At 38.6% G+C, this 23,762-nt stretch overlaps 2 protein-coding genes across 3 annotated transcripts in view; one reads left to right on the top strand and one right to left on the bottom strand.

Moving 5' to 3' along the window:
* nvl (nuclear VCP like) overlaps window positions 1–385 on the top strand; it is a 31,689-nt gene extending 31,304 nt beyond the window's left edge. For both annotated transcript variants that reach the window (XM_030155799.1, XM_030155800.1), the window contains one exon: window positions 259–385. In XM_030155799.1, coding sequence (XP_030011659.1) covers window positions 259–303 — 45 coding nt within the window. In that variant the 3' untranslated portion in view covers window positions 304–385. The remainder of the gene's footprint in view (window positions 1–258) is intronic.
* A 4,315-nt stretch (window positions 386–4,700) lies between these two features.
* Window positions 4,701–19,749, bottom strand: degs1 (delta(4)-desaturase, sphingolipid 1). The gene is made up of 3 exons (XM_030155801.1): window positions 19,517–19,749; window positions 8,029–8,771; window positions 4,701–7,029 (listed from the first exon to the last, which is right to left on the bottom strand). Exons 1-3 carry the CDS (start codon window positions 19,596–19,598, stop codon window positions 6,883–6,885), a joined length of 972 nt encoding a protein of 323 aa, XP_030011661.1. The 5' UTR covers window positions 19,599–19,749; the 3' UTR covers window positions 4,701–6,882.
* Between the last annotated feature and the right edge of the window lie 4,013 nt (window positions 19,750–23,762).

Here is a 23,762-nt window from a genome sequence, read left to right as displayed (position 1 = left end):
TGAGTCAGATGATAGTTTTCTGCACTAGTGTAAGCTCCTGCATCGTCCTGTAACCTTATGTTATCAAATAGCTCGGAGAACCAGTCGGACTCGTCTTCACAAGTCCTTCACACAGCGAGTACAAAGACCTGCAGCCGCTGATAAACACTCAGTCAAATGCCTCAGTACATCATCTGTGGCCTGGCACAGAACAGAACAGGACCGGGCTATGAGGGAAGTCCATTCACTTGTGACCATGTATTTTTGTTTTGTGTGCAGGACCAGAAGATGTATGAGCAGCTGCGAGAGTCCCTCAGCAGATAACCGGACTTCCACTGACACGGACATACACACCACAACGTAAAACACAGAGTCCTGTTTTTATAATAAAGTCTTTATAGAAACAAAAGACACATAGTTGTGATGTGTTTTCTGTGGGAAGAGTTTATCAAACATACCAATCAGCTCTGTTATCTGGATCTCCTGAGCTCCTGTTTGTCTGTCTGTGGGCAGACATACACACAGCTCTTCACAGCTTAGTTTATTATAACCCCGCCCCCTCAGACATAAACAGATGTACCAGGAATTCTGTCCGTCTGAGATTTTTGTCTAACTTATTTCTTGAAGACTGTTCACCCAATTCTTTTCAAATTTCACATGTGATCTTTACCACTAGTAGAGGTTCAGTGCACAGTTTGATGCCAGAATTTAAATCTTTGGATTTTCTTTTTTTTCTTTTTCTTTTTTTTTTTTTTTTTTTACAGATCTTTGACAATTTCAACTTTTGTCCAACCAATTTCTCAGACACCAGGGTGCTTGTGCAGGTCTTGAAAGTCATAAAAAGTATAGAATTTCCATACACTGTTTTCCAGAAATTGAAAAGTCTGGAATTTTGTGTGAAAGTCTTAATAGAATATGGGAAAAAAATGTTGTCTCATAGCATAGTTTAGACTATGCTCAAAGGTATATAATCTTTTAAGATAAGAAATACATGAGGAAAGCATCTAAAATCTTGATATGACCAACCAGTCGGTACTGGAATGATTCTAATGAAACTTGTTTCTGTGATATCCATGCATGTTTGTGATTTCCTCCGCCAAGGTGGTTATGTTTTTGCCAGGGTTTGTTTGTCTGTCTGTCTGTCTGTCCGTTAGTGTGCAACATAACTCAAAAAGTTATGGACAGATTTTGATGAAATTTTCAGGGTTTGTTGGAAATGGGATAAGGAAGAAATGATTAAATTTTGGTGGTGATCGGGGGTGGGGGGGGCCCACGAGGGGGGGGCACTGATCAGCCTTGGCGGAGGTCTGCGCTCTCTGAGTGCTTCTAGTTTTCATATGTTTTGAAAACATTTCTGTCAGTAAAACATAATTTACTGTGAATTATGCATTCATTCATACATTTATTAAAATAAACTTTCTACTACACACAACAGGTACTATCTCAACTGAAAAAGTAGGCACACCAGTATAACAGTTCATCAAGTCAAGGTCTTGGAGAAAAAATGCCAGTTTTGAAAAAGTCTGGAATTTTATTTGGATAAAGAGCAAGCACCCTAGACACTATTATAGACACCAGATTCTTTTCAAATTTCACATGTTCTTTACATGTGCCTTTATCCCCCTTTTTTTTTCTTTTTTTTTTTTTTTTACACATTTTTAAAAAGTTTTTGAAAAGATTGAAAGTTAAGTCTCAAAAGTAATCCCTGGGTAGGCAGGGTATCAGCGAGCAAGAGGGGCAAAGTGTTGTGCAACTGGGTGTGGGTACTGGTAAGCTCCGCCTACTTTTTCACTTGCTTGTTATGATGTTACATTTTTAGATGCTGAAAAAAAGAAATGCCCAGATGTCAGAAGTGGTGAAAGGTTTTATATTTTATGGGTCTTTGTTTTGACTAAAGCCTCCACAGGAGCTTTGACCCAGACCGGGGGTGTCAAACATATGGCCCGTAGGCAAAAGGGTCCAATCCGGCACATGGGCTAAATTTGTGAAATACAAAAACACTAAAGATACTAACAATCAACGATGTCAAAATCATTTTAGTTCAGCTTCCACATACAGACCAATATAATCACAAGCAGGGCAGACTAGTAAAATAATAACATAACCTAATAAATAACAACTCCAAATTTTTTTCTTTGTTTTAATGTGAAAAAAAAAAAAAAAAAAAGGAAAATGACATGAAAATGTTTACTATCCTTTCACATAAAAGGAATAACATCAACAAATATGAACAACATAAAATGTCTTAAGAAAAGTAAGTGCAATTGTACCAATATTCTGCCTGTTATTAATGTAAGTTGTAATGCAATTTTTGTAACAAATTTCCAGTTCATTGTTCATTTTATTCTCATTTTTTAAAGATAGTTTGTAGAGGTAAACATTCTTATGATTTAATTTAACTTTATTCACTCTGAAGCAAACAAAAAGATTTGATTTGTCATTATTCACTGGTTATTGTGTTATTATTTTCCTGGTCCGACTCATATTGATCATATTGGCCTGAATGTGGACGCTGAACTAAAATGAGTCTGAAAGCCTCATACAGATATACTCTCCATATACCCTCCTCCATCAATGTTTTAGGCTTTTTTGCCATTTCCTAATCGAGTTAATGCCAATGCAACTTGAGAAAATGATGCAAATGAATGTAGTAAAAGCAAATTCTGAAAACATCCTTATGCGTTTCGGCTTCAAGCCTTCATCAGGAAGCCGAAATGCATTGAAGTGTTTTTGGGTCTAGATATGACCGTGCTATGTTAACAAAGGCATTTTAATGTTTAAAGAGAGTGCCTTGGATTTTTCTTCCAGTTGATATCTACTTTTTGAATCCCTTTTTCTAAAAAGCACCTCGAACAAACTCTTTTTTGGCATTCCTTCCCATGAATTTTTTATTAACATTTTAATATAACATTATAGTCATTATGGCCTTTAGAAAAATGTTTTTTGGGGAGGTGGGGTAGTGCACTATAGACCCCTGTGGTGCCTTCAGCATTTGTCTTTTATGTATATGCAAACCCTTAAAGTTTTGGACCAGAAACTGAACAGCTCACATCATTGTACCATCCTACACAAAGACAAGCTTATGAGATGGGACGATGTGTTAAAATAAAGGAACATCTGTCTGGTCTTCAAAATCCTGTATAGTTTAGCTCCTCCTCCACTGAATTCATCCATAAACCAACATAATAATACTAGTCAGATCAGCAGAAGTGCCACATGGGGTGAATTATCAGTCCCATTCAGGAAAAGTACATTTGGTCAGTTCTCATTCTCTGTTAAAGTAACAGAAAACTGGAACTCATTTCCCACCCACATTAAAGATACACACACATACTCCACTTTTACAGCCAAGTTAAAAACATGGTTTGCCGACAACTACACCTGTACACACTAACCTATGGCTGTGTGTTAGTTGCATCATGATCATGAATGCTGTCTGTCCATATGTGATGTCTGTTTACATCCCTGTCTGTGTTTATGTGCTCATGTATTGTGTGTGATTATATTGTATGTGCTGCTTTTGTATGTTTGGATTATATGTGCTGTCTCTGTATTATTGTGCTGATGTTTCACTGTTCTCTTTTCTCTTCTTGTCTCTTAGCCGTCTTAACTCTCTCTTTTTAATTAATGTGCCGTAATATATTGTTTTTTTTAGGGTGCCTATTGTCATCAGGCTGGGGACTACAGCAGGACACTAGCCATGTTGGCTAAAGCTGCCCCTTTTTACTGTTATTGATGCAGTTCATTCATTGGGATTGTCCACAATATAATTAACTAATAAACGAAACTAATGGCATTTTTCCCCTTACATTTACTTTTATATTTTAAGTAGTTTTGAAACAAGTACTTTTACTTGAATAAAAAGCTTGATACTTAAACTTCTACATAAGTCTGTTTAAACCCTAGTATCTATACGTCTACCTAAGGAATGAATGTAAATTCTTTGGACACCTCTGTTATTATTACTACTAGTAGTAGTCATCATCACAGTTGTACAAAATATTAAGAATATATCAGAGCTGTTGTAGACAAATGAATGTTTGAACTCGTTTTTTTTTTTCTCCTTCAAACCAGCTGGACTGATGTGTCCTCAGTGTCCTGCTGTCTGTCCTTCCTGACAGGACTGTCATTTGTTGAAAAAACTAAAACAAAAAAAAAGAACAAGTGGTCCATAACACACTCAGCTGCACAGGACTGACTTCACCCACAGACTGTGAAGAAAATGTGTCAGGGTTTGATGCAACAGTTTCCTTCAGCTCCACTCGGGTCCAGTGTCACGGCAGCACTCATAGATTGGGTTTCACCACCAAACATTCATTTTAATGAGTTAAGCAGATCCCAAGTTAGGAAATGCAAAATGAATAAATGCAGATTTGAAAGGAAGATGAGCATTCATACATAATGAAAACCACCAAGTGACTGTAGCACTGTCATTCAAGATGAAGGTGTTTCCGTGTTCATGGGGATGATGCATTGTGGGAAATTTGAAATTAGACCAAAAAAATTTTTGAAATCACATATCATCCATGATATAGGTTTATTTGTCATGCCACACTCTACCCATACTCCCCAAAAAACGGAATTTTGACAAATACAGTTAAACTCCTGGGAATATAATCCACTTGATGATGCAGACCGCTACATCTCTTTGTTGTGTAAGAGAATCCTCCAGCTCTGCCACATGATCCAAGGTCACACAAACTGAACAAAAGCCAATGATGCTTGGGCATTTTTACAATGAACACAATTTTATTTCTTTCTTGGCATACAGTGTTTCAGAGAAATAAATTCATAAAATTGAAAAATGTAGACCAACATGGAGCTAAGAACAAGAGCTCTGAGGCACTCAAACAGTGAATCTTCCTTATGAATATTAATCAACAGGCTTTAGAGTGTGACGAGCTCAAAGAACAGCGACAGGAATCGAGGGTCACAGGCCTGAACAGGTTCACTTCTGTTGTACTTTAAAGCAACCGATCGCGAGCCTCCCCATAAAACTGAAATCAGTCGCATGACAGCAATTCTTGAACCCAAACATTTTTGGGCCATTGTCCAACTGAAAAACTGCTCTGATGTCCTCATTCTCTCAATTCGCTGCAATTGCAGAATGCACCAGGTTGCGCTGTTATTCTGTGCAGGCTGTTGAGCTGGATCAGGTTGTACAACAAAAACAAACCCAGACAGACGGGTCCGGCTGATGGGGATACAGGGCTTAGTTTACTGCTCTAATGGATGGAGTCAGGAGGAGGAAACACCACTTCAGACCAAAGAGTCACAAAACAAGCTTTATAAAATACCATTATTCCCACAGAGACAACTCTCTCCCACTTTCCTAACTGCTGGCTTTTCTACATCTGGATAAAATTTACAGCATCATGAAAATATGGATGAGGACAGTGACTGTAGATGTACTTCTAGTATTGATGAAACAGTGGCACTGAGGGATCTACAGCTGACCCTCCACTATCAGTGACCTGATATTTTCATCTGTTATATATATTAAGCCATGCAAGTCTAAGTACACATGACCAGTACAGTGAAACTGCGAATGGCTCATTAAATCGGTTATGGTTCCTTCCTAATATAATATGTGTATCGCATTACAGCTGAGCCACAGCATCTGACTGTAACTGCTCTCCATTCAGTTCTGATTCAGTAGAGCTACAGTAAATACAGTTCAACAAGTGTGAAGTCTAAACTAAAGCTGATTTGCATCAAGTTCACTGATGTGAACATGAAAAACATGAAAACAAGGTACTAAATAAAAGAAAACATTAGTATTAGCATTGGATACAGTCAAATTTTAACATAGCCATATCAGCCCAGAATTGACAAACTTTAAGACCAAATTTTATCACAGGAAAGTAGAGCTTCTTGCCAACAAGTGAGTTACAGCCCATAAACAATGATGCTAAAACATACAAGCTAACACTCCATGCTAACTGTATGGGCCGGTTTACACTGCTGCTTGTTTCCAAATCTTTGGTCTGAACTGGGCTTTAAAGACACTGGTACACTTATAAGGAGTTCTTATTCCACAAACCACACAGTAGAGAACTTTGAATGAATTGAAAGACCATTTTCTTGATTACTCCATTACTTGTTTGAACTATAAAAAAACACAAAGCGTAGTTTGGTCCTTAACCACAAGATGTTCAGTTTACTGTCACAAAGGGAGACAGAAAACATCTACGCACATTTAAGAAGCTTCCATCTACAAATTTCTACTTTTCTTCAATCACTACTCAAAAGATAATGTGATTTCCAAATAGTTGTCATTTTATTGAGTACATAATGATCAATCCTTGCAGCTCTAGTGGTGACCCCTACTCTGTGAATGCTTCATCACAAGTGTAATTTTCTGCATACAGTGGACATGAGCCGTTCTTTAGAGGCGTTTGGTGATAAACCAATCAACCAGATGAGTGAATTTTTTGGCTAGGGATGATAGGGGAAACAAAATTATCAAAATTCATCCTGAAGGGGGGTATAAATGAACCAAAACCTCCTGACAGTGAGCTGTAGAGACACATCAGTGGACATCAGTAGAGCAGTTCAGTTACCATGACTTTAATTCACTCTGATTTTGTTCTGGTGAAACTGCATGCATGCTGGATGGACACTGCAGAGTGTGTGTTCAGCCCAACACGCACACACGCACACACACACACACATACACACACACCAAACACTGTCACACTCAGAGCACTTGACTTGAGTTATAATCAGCATGAGAGCACCTGCTTCTCTGATTTTAACAACAAATGACTGAGTTTGTCCTCTTGTTGCTGAGGGGGAGCTCACTCCCAGCGCCCCCTGTTAATTCATATGCTCAAGTGTATTAAAATGCAAAGCTGTTAATTTCATTGGGTGGTGAAGAGGAGCTGCGGTGATGGTTCGGGGTTACTCCTGCTTTACGTCTCCTTTCAGCTTCCTCTTGACTCGGGAGTATGGGCTCAGTGTGTCGTCCATGATGAAGTCGTACAGCACCTTGACCCATGAAGTGTACTGGGGCAAGTCGTCATAATACTCCGATGCAATTTTCTTGACCTGGAGCACAAGCACAAATGAAAAGGCATATAAGTACTGTCTAGAGACTTCATATATCCTATGATCACCACCACCACCACCACCACCAACAACAACAACAACCTGGTGCAGGTTCAGAGTTCATTTGTTTTTCATAGGCTAAAAGTCACAACAGAGATAAGTCATGATGCGATAGTAAAAATCAACCATAACATTCTGACCCTGACAGATGAAGCGAGCGCTGGATACAATGGGACATGCTAGTGGGTGGGATATAGTCAGAGCTGAAATGATTAATCGACTTGAATTGATTAAGAAAATGACTTGATTACAATTTTCCTGAATCGAAGCTTCGTTTCCTTATTTTCGTTGCAGCTTAACATTGATTCCACTGTTTTGTTTCACATGGACACATTATGAGGCACATGACGCCAGGATCAACACAAAGTTGTATGTTAGTTCCATGCTAAATTTTTAGTAAATTGGATCCCAACGTGTTGAAGACTGCAGTCTGCAGTGCACATATTGTTTGTAGATTTCATTTGACTTGTTTGTTGTTTATATCTATAGATATTTGCATCTATACTTTATAATAATATTAATAATGGATTATATTTATATAACGTTTTTCTATGAACGCATACTCAAAGCACATGCAATGGATCCATTATTCTTTCACTCACACATTCACACTGGTCGTGGTAAACGACATATTATACTGTTGTCATTGTTCTTTCCATATAGATATTTTTTATATATCCTTTTATATTTATACTTTGTGTTGTTCACGTTTTTAATATCTATTTCACCCATTCAAATCATTTTTAATTGAATCAAAGAAAATAATCAATAGATTAATCGCTTACATAACTAATCAATAGCTGCAGTCCTATTCTGTGTTATGCATTATGAGATTTGCGACTGAAAGACAAGATATTTAAAGGCACCAAGTACATGAAAGTGTGTGTGAAGAGTATCTAGCTGATATTCACAACTCCAACATGTCTCTGCTGTACTAACCATTGGCAGTCTGCGTCCTGGGATGCTGGGGAAGTCGTGGTGTTCGTTGTGGTAGCCCACGTTGAAGGTGAGGAGGTTCAGAGAGCCATAGTATGAGTAGGTCTCATGGCCCTTGAGGAACATGTAGTGCTCAGCTATGAAGTGCCCGGAGATGGGATGCAGGCCCATCCCTAGCATGGACCCAGCCAGCATGTAGACCACCGGCTTGGCTCCCCATAGCCAGTAAAGCAAGACGTTGAAGGTGAGCTGGATGGTCAGATTGATAAGCTCCAGCTGAGTGATGGGCTTGGGGTTGATGCAGAGGGGACGGATGGCGTAAAACAATGGCTGCAGGATAATCCAGATAAACTTGCGGAAGCGTGTGCAGAAGAACCAGCCTTCGAAATCAGTGGGGATGTCCACATCGACGCCATCCCCACCCAGGTAGCGGTGGTGGTCCAGGTGGTAACGCTTGAAAGAGGCTGAGTAGGGCAGGCCTATAGGCAGGTTGGCGAATATGGCGAAGTAGCGGTTCCACATGGCCTTGTTGTTTCCAAAGGCTGTGTTGTGGGAGATCTCATGAATAGCTAGGGTCATAGAGTGGTTCACACAGCTGCCAAAGGCATAAGTCCAGAACAACACCCACTTCCAGTCCAAGTCTTTGACCAGGTAAAAAGCTAAAAACTGTATAGCCACCATCATGCACACTATCCATTTGATGCGGGGGTCTGGACCCATCAGGGACTTGATCTCTGGGTATTTGGCTGTGGGATCAAAACAAGACATTCAAGTTACAATGAGGATAAAAAGAAGATACATAGAAAACGAGCAGGATGATGACACTAGATCAGTGTTTTTCAGCCGTGGGGTTGCCTGAAATTTCTAGTAATTGATAGAAAAAAAAGAAAAAAAAAAAAAAAGACAACTTACTAATAAAAAATATATGGTGAGAGACAATCACAATACATAAAAGACATGACAAACTCTGAAGCTGAATCTGCAGCACTGTGGTACTGTTTATCTTTCAAATGTTCATTGTGGTCAGTTTCAGATGCTGCAGCTCTTTCATAATTCATAGTTTGCGTTATTGTTTGTTCAGTATTAATTTGCAGCCTTGTAAATCCAAGCTGGACTGACTGTGCATATCCTGACCATGGAAAATAAAATTCTTACTTTGTGCAGTAATGTCAACCTGCCTTTTCTGCCTCCATCCATAATAATATACATTATATAGCCTAAACACTGTCTGAAATTAACATTTGTTTGCAACTAGGGATGTAACAACTACCGGTATAACGATAAACCACGGTAAAAATGGCAGATGGTTAGTATTACTGTTTAAATTCTAATTATCATGATAACCGTGTTTGATTACCACATTTTAAGGGAAAAAACCCTATGTAAAGCTATGCTTTTATGTCTAATATTTGAGTATAGTTTTAATTCATTACAATTTTGATTTTATATACCTAATATTTGGAACCAATATTCACTTTTAAAGTCTTTGAAAAGGTTCATTCAGCATCTATGTGTTATTTACGCAATAAAGAATATACATTTTTGAAATCGGATTTTATATATTTTTTTGTGTTTTGTGGCCTTTTATGTTGATATAGTAGGTTAAAGTGAAAAAATAATAGGCAGATGATATAAATGAAGTTGTGCTGAAAACAAAAAAGATACCAAACATGGGTATAGTAAACATTTGTTTACATAGTATATAAAGGCAAAATCAAAAGTACTGAAAACGGCCAAAATAGGCTCAGACCACTAAGGGTTAATATTTCAATGTTTCTGCCAGCAGAAGGTAGATTGTACCTATTTTTTTTAAAAATACAACTTGGTTTAATTATTTCAGTGTGTGTATAAGTACTTTTTGAACATTTTGAGCACAATTTCAATAATACTGCGATAATAAGGATAACTGTGATAATTTTGGTCACAATAACTGTTATATGAAATTTTCATATTGTTACATCCCTATTTGCAACATAGTATAGCAAACTATTACATGATCAAAAACAAATTAATTTTAGCAAAAAAAAAAATGTCTCAGTTTTGAATGTCTGGGGTCACCACAAATTTGTGACGTTAAAATGGGGTCACAAGCCAAAAAAGTTTGGGAACCACTGCACTAGATCATTTAAAAGGCACTAACAGTATTTCAGACATTTGTGTCTTTTGCCATGGTTATTAAGATAATTTTAAGCATTTTTTAAATTTATTTATTGGATGTGGAGATATTTGACAGGAAATATATGAAGGAGGCAAAGGGTTTTATTCTGTAAAATTTTACATAATGTTACGTTTTAATTCTTGGGGTCTGAAATTAATGAAAAAGCTTCGACTATAAAATGTAGATTCTAGTATGTAAAATTCACTTAAAATCAGTCATGTACAACTTGAATGTGTGTTTTGTGTAATAATGTCTATTCATTGTTATGATGGCAATGGGACTTCAAATGAACAGGAAGACTATTAAACATACATCCACTGAATAAAGAAATGAAAACATGTTTGTATCGAACAACAGCACATGAACACCCAACATATTCAACAGAGCATTCATTTAAATATGCATTTTAATTTTCAATACAAAATTGGAAGTCTGATTTCCCCTGCTCCCTTCAGAATATTTTATTCTAAACTCATCAAAAATATCTCTTGAAATAATAAAACAATATGCAGAGGAGAGGACATTGTAAAGGATTAATACTAGGGCTGGGTATCATGGCCAATTTCCATAATCAATTAAATTTTGATTCATAAGGTTCTGAATCAATTAATCACGATTCAATTCCATTTGATCCAATATCGATTCGATTCTGTATTAATTGATTGATTCAGATTAAATTAGTGACACCAAAGTACAATTTTGAGTTGTAACCTGATTATTTGACTACCGCAGTCATGCAACACATCAATACTGGTATCAATATTGATATTAGAAAGGAAATAAATATGACATTTCAGCAGTAAGTGGCTGAATCTGCTCTTAAATAATGAATGGGACAGAAACATTGCCATGTTTCTACAGTGGCTCAGAACAGACTTGTTTCTCATCTTTGTTCTGTTTTATGGCTGGTGGCTTCTACTCACTGGGGGGGGGGGGGGGGGGGCGTGGTGTATCTGTCAGAATATATCACAATGGTGGCTAGTACAAAATGGAAGAAACAAACAGGCAGGAATATAGTCATGCAAACAGTAGCGATAAGAGCACATTCATTGTATTCTTTCACATTATAACTTTTAATGATTAAAATATTTTGAAGCAAACAACCATACAGCCTGTCATATAAGCATTCAGCGCAAGTTGCAGATGGGGCAGCTGTCAGTCAGGGAATTCCCTGGGCTCTCCCGATTCAATCAGGACCTGTAACTGCAGCACGGGATTGGTGAAACAGGTCATTTACTTTACGTTCATTAAAATGTACTCAGAGTAAGCCAGAAATCACATAAATTCTACAGAAAGGATAAGTGAATAGCTTGCTTTAATACAGTCTTTGCTTAGTAATCAAGTTTTTACCAACAATCCATTTGCAAATATATTGTGTATTTTTTCACCCAATAGGCTGAACAAAACTTTAAATTTATTTATTACAAATATAGTTCTCCTATTAAAGGAAGCCATGCATATTAGACGTTCTGGAATATTTGTTAATCAGTGCTAAATGACCCGTTTCACCAATCCCGCGCTGCAGTTACAGGTCCTGATTGAATCGGGTGAGCCCAGGGAATTCCCTGATTATTATTAGTAATAATGACCTCAGGTATCTGTTATTTGTCCTTTGTATTCAGATTTTTGTTTAGTCTAGTCATAAAGGTCATAATGTCCTCACAAACACTGCTGATGTTTCAATAGTTATCAACAATTAATAGATTATTCATTTAATACATTTCTTAATGTGTTATCAAGATACACAAGATACGTAATAACTTTTTATGAACATTACAGGAGTCACACCTTTATCAAATTATGAGCGAAGGAAGAGAATAAAACTGACACCAAGTCACAATGAACTTTCATCAACTTAATACATAGCCAGTATAATCAAATTCTCCCATGTGGAGGGTTTTGTCATACTACCAATGTACCATCTGAACAGCAAAAAAGAAAACTTATTATACTTGTTGTAGTAGTGTGTTCTCATACCACTACACTATCATGTGTAAACAACACATAACAAGACTTCCATGTCTGTCAGTGTATGTTGGCCATGCAGGCTCTGACACACATTCTGCTGATCTGTCACGTCATACAGCCATGGGAGATAAGTGACACAGGCTGATGTAAAGTGACTTTCGGACTCCATGCTCCTGACAGCAGCTACAGTAACACAGAACCAGACTGTGCCTATTGTCAAGCCTTCTTATCTTAATCACAGCTGAACACTGATAGCAAGCAAATATGCAGGGTATTTCAGGTGACTTTCTTCAGAGTAAAGATTTGCTCTGGGATTTTTTCCCACAAATCATCTCAGTCTGTGTTGTGTGTGGTGTCAGAGGTCACCCTGAGGGGTTAATCATTAAGGATGGTGAATGGAAACCTATCACCTTTTCTCCATTGTAAACTTTTTAACACCAATGCAGATTATGAATGACCTTCAAGGTTCAACATTACCATTTTTTTACTTTGACTTGCTCAGTTAGAAATCCACAAGTCAGTTGGTACCCACCGACAAATTGGTTTAATTATTCACAGTCATCACATGACAGCAAAGACCACTGTAATATAGAAATAATGCTAACTTGAGTGAATTGCAATAAAGACAGTGTGTAAAGTATTCTTGCATACTGAAAATGCTACAACAATACTCTTCCTCTGACCAGAGAAAGACTTGTTAACAATTAGAGCCTGGGCTGATTATAGCATATCATCGATTAATCAACACACAAACAAAATATTGCTATTTCTGTAAACATTTTCCAAATGAAAGAATTACTGCACTTAGATGCTCAGAAACTTTGAGTATTCAAAAATTATCTTGCCATTTGATATAAAATTTCAGTACCCACAGAGTAAATCTCCACAGGGTAAAAATGATTATTTTTTTGTTATAAAAGCAGCTAAAAGTAAAGAGTTGTTAAAATAGAGACTTAGTTTTGGGAAAAAAGTATTGTTAAGCAACTAATATTGAAGCTGCAGTGTCGGTACAGCTGTTGAAGTTTAATGTTCTCTGCAGAGAGGCCAGTCTGGTAGGTTCATTGCATGTGCAATTCTAAGCAGAGGTGACACGGAAGTGAGATAGATCCTCTCTTTGCTACTTCCATCATTAGCTCTCAAAGAAATGATGCATTTTTTGTTTTTTTTTAACCACTAGCCTGATCAACTCAGATTTGGCAAATTCTTTTCGTTGAGGCATTCAGATATGGCCCTGTGCCTTACTGAGATGGTTATCATGCAACAACTTATCTGTCTGTCTGTACCCCGTCTGTTGTCCAGATTTAATAATAAAAATGGATTAGAGTTATATAGCGCTTTTCTATTAAAGCATACTCAAAGCATGTACAGTGGATCCATTATTCATTCATTCACACTCTGGTGGTGGTAAACTACATATGAAGCCACAGTTGCCCTGGGGTAGACTGACGGAAGCGTGGCTGCCAATTTGCGACCACCACCAAACATTCATACACCAGTGTGAGTAGTAGTACTGGAGGCAAGGAGGGTGAAGTGTCTTGGCCAAGGACACAACAGCACATGACTAGGACAGGGCGGGATTCGAACCACTATCCCTTCGGTTATTGGACGACCCACTCTACCTCCTGAGCCATGGCCGCCCCATGAGATTTAATGCTGTTGATCTTATTTAGCTGTATTGTGTTCTGACATTGATAAGTCTGTACTGCAGTTGTTTTTGTCCTAGAGATGCTGAAATACAACTGTTACTTAACTGGCCAAGAAAGTGCTTGTGAAATAATAGATCACATATATAAATGCCATGGAATTACCTAGAGCTTTACCATGTTGCCTACATTTTACAACTCTGTCAAGTATCAACACCTGACAGTCGTTGGCAATGTATAAGTAAACACATTCAAAAGTAAAGGCCTTGCAAATAAGTACTGTGTAATGTAGTATCAGGCAGCAAAGACGTGGAAAGATCCAGCAAAATTACCTCCAGTAAGAAAGAACAGCAGAGTAGGAATATGAGTCTGATTCAATGGACATACAGAAACTCTTTGGTTTTTAATGGTACATAGCACATATATGTTTACCTCTTGAGAAAAAGGTGAAGCAGACCAGTACCTAGAACTGAAAATGGACATACCATCAGGGGAGCTACAGGTTTAATCTGTAACTCACTGACTGTTAGACATGTACCAATGGCTGGTTTTACATTGTAAAAGAGGTTAGATTCAAAGGTTCAGGTTCTAAGGAAGATTTACTCAAACTGCAGTAGCAATACTTCCTTCTTCTTCTTCTTGCAAGACATTTCTGTTGCAGTGTACTGTTACCATGTATTAATCATACCAGCCAAGGTGTGAAGCACTGTTTAATGATGCAACATTGGAGATTTTTGGGGGCTGTTACAGTAGAAGCTCCAAAGGGTATGCATACCACAGTGGGCCCCACTGAGTGGCATAAGAACAATTCAAAGTAGAAACATTTAGCTTCATTGTAGTGAAAGCACAGAAAACACATCTAAAATGGAAAAGACCTGTTATGATTGCCTATGGTTGGATAGAAACAAATCTGCCTGGTCTGTCATGTAGCTGATCTTATCTTCACTTATTCAAATCATGTTGTATAAATGGGTAAGCTACTAGCCACTAGCTAAATATCTATGCAAGAGCAGCAGCTATAGTTTAGAAAGAGTTCAGTTCCTCTATGGAGGATCTTTGATATCCAATATATCGGCTGATATCCGATATTGGCCGATAACTGATATATTGGCCGATATGTGAAATAAGAACACTGATCTACACAGGATATAATAATCTTCTATTAGATAATTGTGGACAGGTGGATAAACAGTTGCATAACTCTTTATCTCACAAATATAATTTACACAACTTTCAAATGCAAACTATGCAATCACAAAAATAATTAGAGCAACAACTATTACTTACCACACAATTATGTTTTCACTCACAAATTTTGATGTGTCTGCCTCACGGCGCTACAACTTCTTAAGTGGACTAAGGACTAAACTGAGCATTTGCAGAGTGAATTAGGTGAGTCCTAAGTTGTTCCTGATTGGAGCAGTTGCAAGAGTTACAACTGACCTGTGTTACAACTGTCCTCAGTCTCCCCTACACTATTAACACCCAGGCCTGTCTGCAGAAGGAAACTGTGAGGTAGACAGGAAGTGCACGGACATGGGTGCATGTGTGGGGGTGAATACTTCATAAGACGGGGGGGGGGGGGGGGGTCAGTGATTTTCGGAGTGGGGGGGGGGGGGGGGGGGGGGGGGGAGGGACCGGTCGGGCTCTAGTGCTGTTATGACACCAGGAAGCTAACAGCCAAATTCCTACATCAGTAACAACTTTTTTGCTAACATTCTATTACATTTTTATTTAAACCTGTAGTTACGAGTAACTGGAAGTAACTAGTTACTCCCTAGCAAATCAAATTAACAAACAATATAATGCAAGTTAGATTAATTTCCTTTGGCACAAGGTTCCTATTCTCCATAGGAAAAACAAAGAGTCTGTTGAAGCAGCAGTAGCTCAACTTGTTTCCAGTACGTCATCATGTGGAGCTGTACTAACTTTGACTAGCTGAGCAAACAGCCAGGTGTTGACAAGTCGGTTGGTGTGTGCGTGTGTACCAACTCAATGAACATGACCACATTAGTGACCTTTACACCAGAGAAAATATGCATTATCTCACTTTTAGATTAGGCAGAATGGGGGGGGGGGCTTATAACACTGGGTTTTTCCTCTGTTTAAGGAAACGCCTTTAAACAGAACAAACTGCCAAGCTGCCCTTCACTGACTCCCACAAGAAACCATGAACACAAAGACACTCCAAACCCTTGCAAAGCTCTGAGGAAATGCACATCTAGTATGCCGCCTGCTAATGAGAAAATTAAGCAGCACATGATGTTTTCCAATAGAAATTTATGCTTGAAGCACTAAGGTTTAATGCTGTTCTCTTAAAAGAATCACATTTTTGAGGGGTTACTCATGCTTGCAAGCTCACAAGACTTTGCATATGTCTGAAGAGGCATAATAGTTCCCCAATAAAATTTGAAACTCAAAAAAGTATGGCCTTGCATAAGGTTTTAACTAGACATACCCAGTTCAAAAAGTCTCCTGGAGCCACACACTAAACCTGACAGGGTCAACATGACCACCCTTTTCTATTTTCACCTCCCTTTATACGTAATACTTTCGCATGATCTAAAGGAATTAGGTTAATTATAGTGAGATAACTGCCTGGTTGTTGATGGTGACGTTTATCACAAGAGATAAGAGACACAGTTCGTTGAGTTATTTCCTCAATAAACTAAATGGTGCCATCTCTATGATGAACTGCAACTTTAACTTGCAAAGTTTTCTTTTAACCCATAAAGACCCAAACATCGACTGTCAAAAGCATCTACTGACCTAAAAGGTTTGGTACCTGTTGATCCACTAATCCTATCAATACATGAAAATAAGTCAGGTAAAATGCAGTTTCTCAGGTTTTCATGGTCATCAGATATGACCCCTTTGGACATTCAGAGGCTCCATAGTGAACATGGAAACATTACACCATAAAACCCACATAGTTTGACTAATTACAGTGGATGTGTACGTTTATTTTTATGTTCAGTTAATGATATATTTTGTCGAAAAGGTCAGGTTTTTTCTCATTTTTGTCTATTTGATCGAATAACAATTGAATATACTTCAAGCTTTCAAGAACATCTACATTTTTAGTAAATTTAATATAGGAAAATAACTGCTTTTCACTGAAAAATGCCAAGTGCATAGGATAATATTGTAATAAATGGTGATAAATCACTTAGGAAAGACAAATAAGTCATTTGGGAGTGGTGACAAAAATAGTTGTTATAATAATATAGTCTCTCGCCATTGACTAATACACATTTTTTTTCTTAAGGTCCCACAGGACACAAGAAGGGGCATCTATTGCAGAATTGAAATGGATTAAAAAACTTTATTTAGTTGAATAACTTCTGAAAGCAGGCCAGGCCAGGCCAGAAGATATCTATATGCCAGCAACAGAGCGCCTCAACTGGCCTCACTCACTGGCGTGCACAATCATCATAGCTTGCACTTTAATTTACTAATGCTTCTCAAAGTCACAAATAAACAGTATAGCTTTGAATATAGGCTAGTTAACATTTACAAAAAAGAAAATACTCAGAAACTAAAGTGATCCTGTAACAATGAGGCTATAGCTGTCCAAAAGAAGTATATATACATGGAAAACCTGATGAGGCAGTGGTGTAAAAAAACAATCCACAGGGCCTCCAGGCTACATATTTGTGTTCTCTGCCTCTTTCAGCTCCTGTACAGAAAAACAGAGTGGACCCACAGGTTGGGAGGAACCAATGTAGAGACAAGTCCCAGCAAAGACATCCTGTGCATTGATCCTCCCCCTTACAAGGCTGAGCCGGCCCTCAGTGGGATAAGCATGAGGCATGCAACTGTGCTCTGCTCAGTTCTGTACAGGCTCTGACAAGGCCTCAGTACAGCACACTGAAAGTGTCAAAGCACAAACTCATTTGAACATAAGCAAAAGACTGAGTGGTTATTCAAAACAGTTTTTGTTCTACATATACAGAACGTATCTTGGCTTTTTTTTTTTTTTTTCCACTGACAATGGGAATCTGTGGTCAAAAATTAGGTTAGTTATACAACAGCATATATCTCTGCCTTCTGTAATGGAAAAAGGAAATACAAAATATATTTATTTAACCTTTATCCAACCAGGAAATCCATTGATATTACCAATTCTGTTTTGTAGGGAGACTTAGATAAAGTGACAGTCGTTCCCCAATTTATGAGTTACTTTTCCTACTTTTTTGTACCAATGCCATTAAGTCTTCTTAAACATCTTAAAATTTAACAGTTGAGAATAATGGCTAAAATTATTCTCAGGTGGGTAATGGATACAATTATCACATTCTTTTGGAGAGAGACAAAAAATTCTGTCATTTACTATCATTTGAATCTTTTCCTTTGCAGCGACAGCATGGAGTCATCTCTAACCAGCAAATAGACCTGAATGTCTCCTGATACTGCTGCTGCCAACATGAATAATTCAACACGAGACAGCTCTGTCTTGAAAAAGTTTACCCACTGCACAGTAGGTCCAAATGCAAATACAGTAACTGGTGATGACCATTTCACTTGAATGTCTTTTAAGTCAGCAAAATTAAATGTTGCTCTGAGGGGACACAGTCTGAGTGCCAGATTTGTGCATGAGCTCTTTGATACAATGAAGGCCCATTGTATTGTGTTGCAGAAACAGAGATCTACAGAGGAATGAGCATTAAAGTCAGTGCTGCTAATCTGCCAGTAGGACTGCAAAGACTAGTCATCCATTTGACAAACTGTCAACAGCAAAATTAATCGACGACTAATTTAGCTGACAGGTCATTAATTACATCATGCACTTTTGTTTAAGAAAAAATGTATTTAGTTGTTTAACAACCTGTATTCTGCATTGTAATTGTTGTGCAACAAATGTTCTTGCTAAAGGAAAGAAAATGTATTTTATTGCTGCAATATTAGTAAGAGCCTTTTTTGCAGTTAATAATCTGACTAGTCAGACAGTTGTCAATGGCTAGTCGACCACTGAAATAGTCATTAGCTCTATCTGCCAGTGCTGAACCGCCTGACACTGACCATGTGACCTCTGTCAATGTGCATACAACAACCCACAGTGATAAATTCTGAAGGGGACCGTGTGAGTCTGAGTTTACATATTTATATTAGTTACTTTTACACTAGCACATTTGGTGCAAAAGTTACAATAATTAATTCTTGTAGAAAGTATCTGTTTGTAGACAAACATGCTCAACTGAGTGAAATGTCGAACGTCTGCGTTTCCGCAAACAAGGTCCTGGTCTGTACCAGGAGCTGGACCGTTACCGTAAGAGGGCTAAGTAAACTCAGCGAACGGCAAAGTTATGTCATTTCAGGGAGTGGCAGAATGACTGGGGCTCCGCACTGCTACTGTTATTAAGTGACACGAAGCTAAAACCATTTTGTACATTCAGTTACTTTGCATTAACCTCATATTTACATACAGTGTGCGGTGGTAGCCGTTATTCACTAAGTAAGATGTAAATTATTCCCCGACGTTAAAACTTACTTGTGTCTCATGGCTAACACTGACTCTCACCCATTCTCCGGAAACCGTTAGCTTATGTTAGTCATACAAGTCCACAACTATGAAACAGACACAAGTTCTTACAAACCTCTTAAGGTATCTTATATTTCTCACCGGAATAGCATCTTTCTTCAACTAAAACATCTATAGGTATCATAAGTTTATTGTAGGTTTAAGAGGAACTTGCTAACAGAGAAGCTAAAGTTAGCTCACCCAGAATTTGTTTCCTCCTGTCGGCATGGGGTTGGTCTGTATAAACCCATTCGTAGTCCTCACGAGCCACCCGGTTCCCCATTTCTTTGGTTAATGTTTTCAGAAAGAGTCTGGAATTGTACAGTAGGGTCTTTTAAAAAAGTGCGTTTTTTCCGACGCACTGTCCCCTTTGATCAGGATGTCAGGCCGATAAGGAGGTGAGGATCTGCCGGGAGACTGAGAAGGTTCGGCCCACTCTCTCTAGCTCCGCCCACCGGCAGTACGTCACTGCACGAGGTGTGGCTACGGAATGAGCAGACAGGCCCCGTGACTGACCCCAGATCAGCCGAATACCGAGGACTGTACTGTCATCTGTGGATCTCTCAGCATCACAAATCTACACATACACAAGAGGAAATTAAATAGAACTTTTCCTAATTAAAACTAAATGATGTCATCATTCTCATTAATTATCGGCCACTCATTGAGACTGAATTAATGTCTGTCTGTCTGTTTAGAGCCTCATCCGTGCCAATAGTTTAGTCATCTAGAAAAATAAACTGAAACTGTAAATCGAAAACCTTAAACTGACATTTGGGTTTTAATTTTCCAACCAGGACTGACCAGGAGCAGGTATTATAGAGCAGGACCTGCAGCTTACCAGGGCGTAACTTTTAGTTCAACCTGGACAGACATTAGATACTTTCCTTGAGTTAGAGACCAAAAGAGAGTATAAAAACACCCTAAATATGTTTAGAACTACAAATGAACTATACTCTGTCAATTCTTGCTTTTTTAATGTCCCAATTCCAACCATCCTTCTTTATCCAAAACAGACACTCAGGAGGTGTTACTTAGGTTATTTATTTATTTATTTATTTTGTTTTTAGCTTCAGTTTCTTCAATTTGGTTTGGTTTTTAACCTTCCAGTCCACAACAAGTCACAGTAAAACATGAACATTTTTAACCACAACATTTAAAATTTTCCGTCTATATTAACAACCTAAATGGACCAAAAGAGACAATAGAGAAAACTATCAATATCAGTCATAGTGATTTAAATTCAGTGCAGTGATTTGTTTTAGACAAAGAACAATAAATGCTTCCACAGCAGAGTCTCATGCCAGGATTCATACCCCAGCCTCCCACAGTGAATCCAGTAGTGTCACCCACTGAACTATCCAGCCACTTGGATGTAGTCCAGTAGTATTACCTATGGACCTATTCACAGATTGCATTTCTGAGGAAGGTCTTGATTCTTTTCAGGATGAGATGTTCACTCCTGTGTGTGCTGCATAGGTGCAATTTTTTTGTGCCCAGGGCTCTCCTATCTCTAGTATTGGAGGGGAATCTACTGTGCACGTGCCATTATGGTAAAGAGCTCCACATCTCCACTTCCCTTCACAACACGTGACCTCTACTCAGGGTTAGGGTTAGAGTGATGTTTGTCCTGAAGTGGAGCTCAGGTAAGTGGAGCTAGGGTTAGGCTTAGGGTTAGGCTTAGGGTGACATTTCTTTGAGTGTGGCGCTCACTACAGTGGAGCTAGGGTTGGGCTTAGGGTTAGGGTGACATTTCTCCAGAAGTGGAGCTCCAGTTTCTTTCTTTCTTTTTTATTTTGGTAAGTTCATAACTAAGAGAAAGAAACTGGAAGTATGTCGGTGTCAGCCAAGACATGAATTGTCCAAATTCTACACACGCAATGGAAAGGAGCTTTTGTTCTTCCTGTAGTATTATCTTTAGCCTAGGATCCACTGGGCCGTCCTTTACCAAAGGTGAAAAGACAACGTTGTCCCACAATTCATTACATTAGCAACCTCAGTTGATCCGATTAACATGACAGACAGGATGTGCATTTTCATCTTATGCCACAACTGTCTGCTGTTCTGACCAGAGTGGTTGGACTGGTCCAACTGAGAATCTACAATACTAACCACTGTTCTGTTCTGACTGTTCAGACCAGATCTGTATCAGAGTCAGAACCACATATGGAGGTGATCCAGATTAGAGCTGAGATGAGATACTATGTAATTTGTAATATTCACATCGTCATGAAAAACCATCTGAGTCACATGAGTGAATCAAAATCAGAATCTGAATACTTTATTAATCCCAGGGGGAATTATTGGGTGTTACAGTTGCTCCATTCAAGTATAATAAAAAAATAACAGGAAAGAAATTATCATACATATATATATATATATATATATATATATATATATATATATATATATATATATATATATATATATATATATATATATATATATATATATATATATACACATACCCATCAGAGAGTTCAGCTCCATCCATCCAGAGTATGTTGGTGTCATCAACCCTCAGTTTGGTATCACAGCATCCAACAGCATGGAGGATGGCACTGGCACCACAGCAGACTCATAGAAGATCCTGAGCATTGTTTGGCAGATGTTGAATGACCTTGGGAAGGACCAGAGGAAGTAGAGACAGCTCTGGCCCTTCTTGTAGGTTGGTGTGGTGTTTTTTGCCCACTCCAGTTTATTGTCAATGCGTACTTCGAGGTATTTGCATGAATGAGTCCACAGCAGCACAGTACTCTGTCTCCTCACCCACACTGAATCATCCAACTACTGGAGAGTCATCAGAAAACTTCTGAAGGTGGTCGGTCTCACCACAGTAGTTGAAGTCTGTGGTGAAGGTGAAGAGAAAAGGAGAGAGGACACACAGGGTTGTTGGCCTCCCTGTCCGACACAGTTCTGCAGGTGCACATACGGTGGTCTTCCAGTCTGGTAACCCGCAATCCAGATCACAAGAGAGGCATCCACCTGCATCGTTGTCATCTTCTCACTCAGGCCTGATGGTATTGAATGCACTGGAGAAGTCAAAAATTACCCTCACGGTGCTTGCCAGCTGGTCCCTGGGAGCATAGACATGATGAAGCAGGTAGATGAAGGTGTCCTCAACTCTGATACGGGGCTGGGGAGGTGACCTGAATGGCGTCTAGATGTGGTCTGACCATGGGTTGGAGCAGATCCAGGATGAGTCTCTCTCAGGTCTTCATGATGTGAGAAGTCAGTGCCACAGGTCTGTAATCCTGGGGGTCACTAGGATGTGGTGTCTTAGGTACAGGAACTAGGCATGACATCCTCCACAGCATTGGGACCCTCTGCAGAGTTGGGCTCATCGTGGAGAGATGATGAAACACTCTACAAAGCTGGGGGGCACCGGCTTTAAGGATACAGGGGCTTACACCATTCAGTCCTGCTGACTTGCCTGAGTGGAGTTTCCTCAGTTGAAAAGATCAAATTTGGGAGTGTGAACATGTCTCACATGTAATCTAGTGCTAATTTGTGTTGGTCTTGGTAAATTGAATTGAACATGTTGACATGAACTGTGTTTGCTTTCATACATCTGTGCTCTTTGAGTAAATCACACATAAAACTGTCCACTCCCATAATTTTCTGGATTGCGTCCTTGGTAATTTGTGCTTCTTGGTAAATCTGACCAGGCTTTGACTGTTTTCAATGCATGCTTTATACAAAGCCCTGCTGTGTGCTGGTGGTATCAGCCACACAGCCTTAGGCGTTAAAACAGACTATATGTACTCACCTGTATATTAGCCTTATGCTGCCAAGGAGACTCTTGCCTACTACGATTAATTTTTACGAACAAACATTTAACAAAACAATCAAGTCCCAGTTGACCAGAGTGACAGCGATAATTAGTATGTCTTTGACAACAGTACAGAAGTGTGCGTTTAACACTGTCCTTAAATAAGACCCAGAGGGAGCTCATTACATCCAAGAGACGCAACTGGGACACTATGGTGAGTGGAAATGAAAGACAGTTACTATCAGAGGAATTCACTGTTATTCTCCAGTCACACTAATTCATGTTCTTCACACCTAACAGTCCCACATCACTGTGATATGGAAGGGGTCTCCAGAAACTTGGTCTGAATACAGAGTACAATCCTGACAGCAGACCTGTGCGATTCCACGTCTCTGTACCACTTCACTTCAGCTCCTGTTGTCCATCTTGACATCAACTGGTGGAAAAAGGTCCAGAAAAATTAAAAAGTGTTCCTAACATAATGAGCAGGGCAAATAAAATGAGGTACAGCTTTCAGATATTGGGACATTTAGGGGTTGTTTTGTTTTGTTTTTTTTTTTCCTTTTTTTCATAAATCTCTTAAACAACTGAAGCCCTGCTCAAAACTAACAAACATTCAATCATTATAATAATCTTAAACCTTTAAATGCCAGTTTAATTATTTGTATTATGAAT

The sequence above is a fragment of the Sphaeramia orbicularis genome, chromosome 15 (genome assembly GCF_902148855.1).
Source record: "Sphaeramia orbicularis chromosome 15, fSphaOr1.1, whole genome shotgun sequence".
Taxonomy (NCBI): Eukaryota; Metazoa; Chordata; class Actinopteri; order Kurtiformes; family Apogonidae; genus Sphaeramia; species Sphaeramia orbicularis.
This window is presented reverse-complemented; position numbering and strand designations above follow the sequence as displayed.

Bases quoted from the DNA above. Each gene is read 5' to 3' on its own strand.
- degs1 (XM_030155801.1), bottom strand. From the start codon at position 19,598: ATGGGGAACCGGGTGGCTCGTGAGGACTACGAATGGGTTTATACAGAC. The intron at 8,772-19,516 runs GTGAGCTAACTT...TTGATCCCACAG, and splicing joins CAGGAGGAAACAAATTCTGG to CCAAATACCCAGAGATCAAG. The intron at 7,030-8,028 runs GTTAGTACAGCA...CTTGTGCTCCAG, and splicing joins CAGGACGCAGACTGCCAATG to GTCAAGAAAATTGCATCGGA.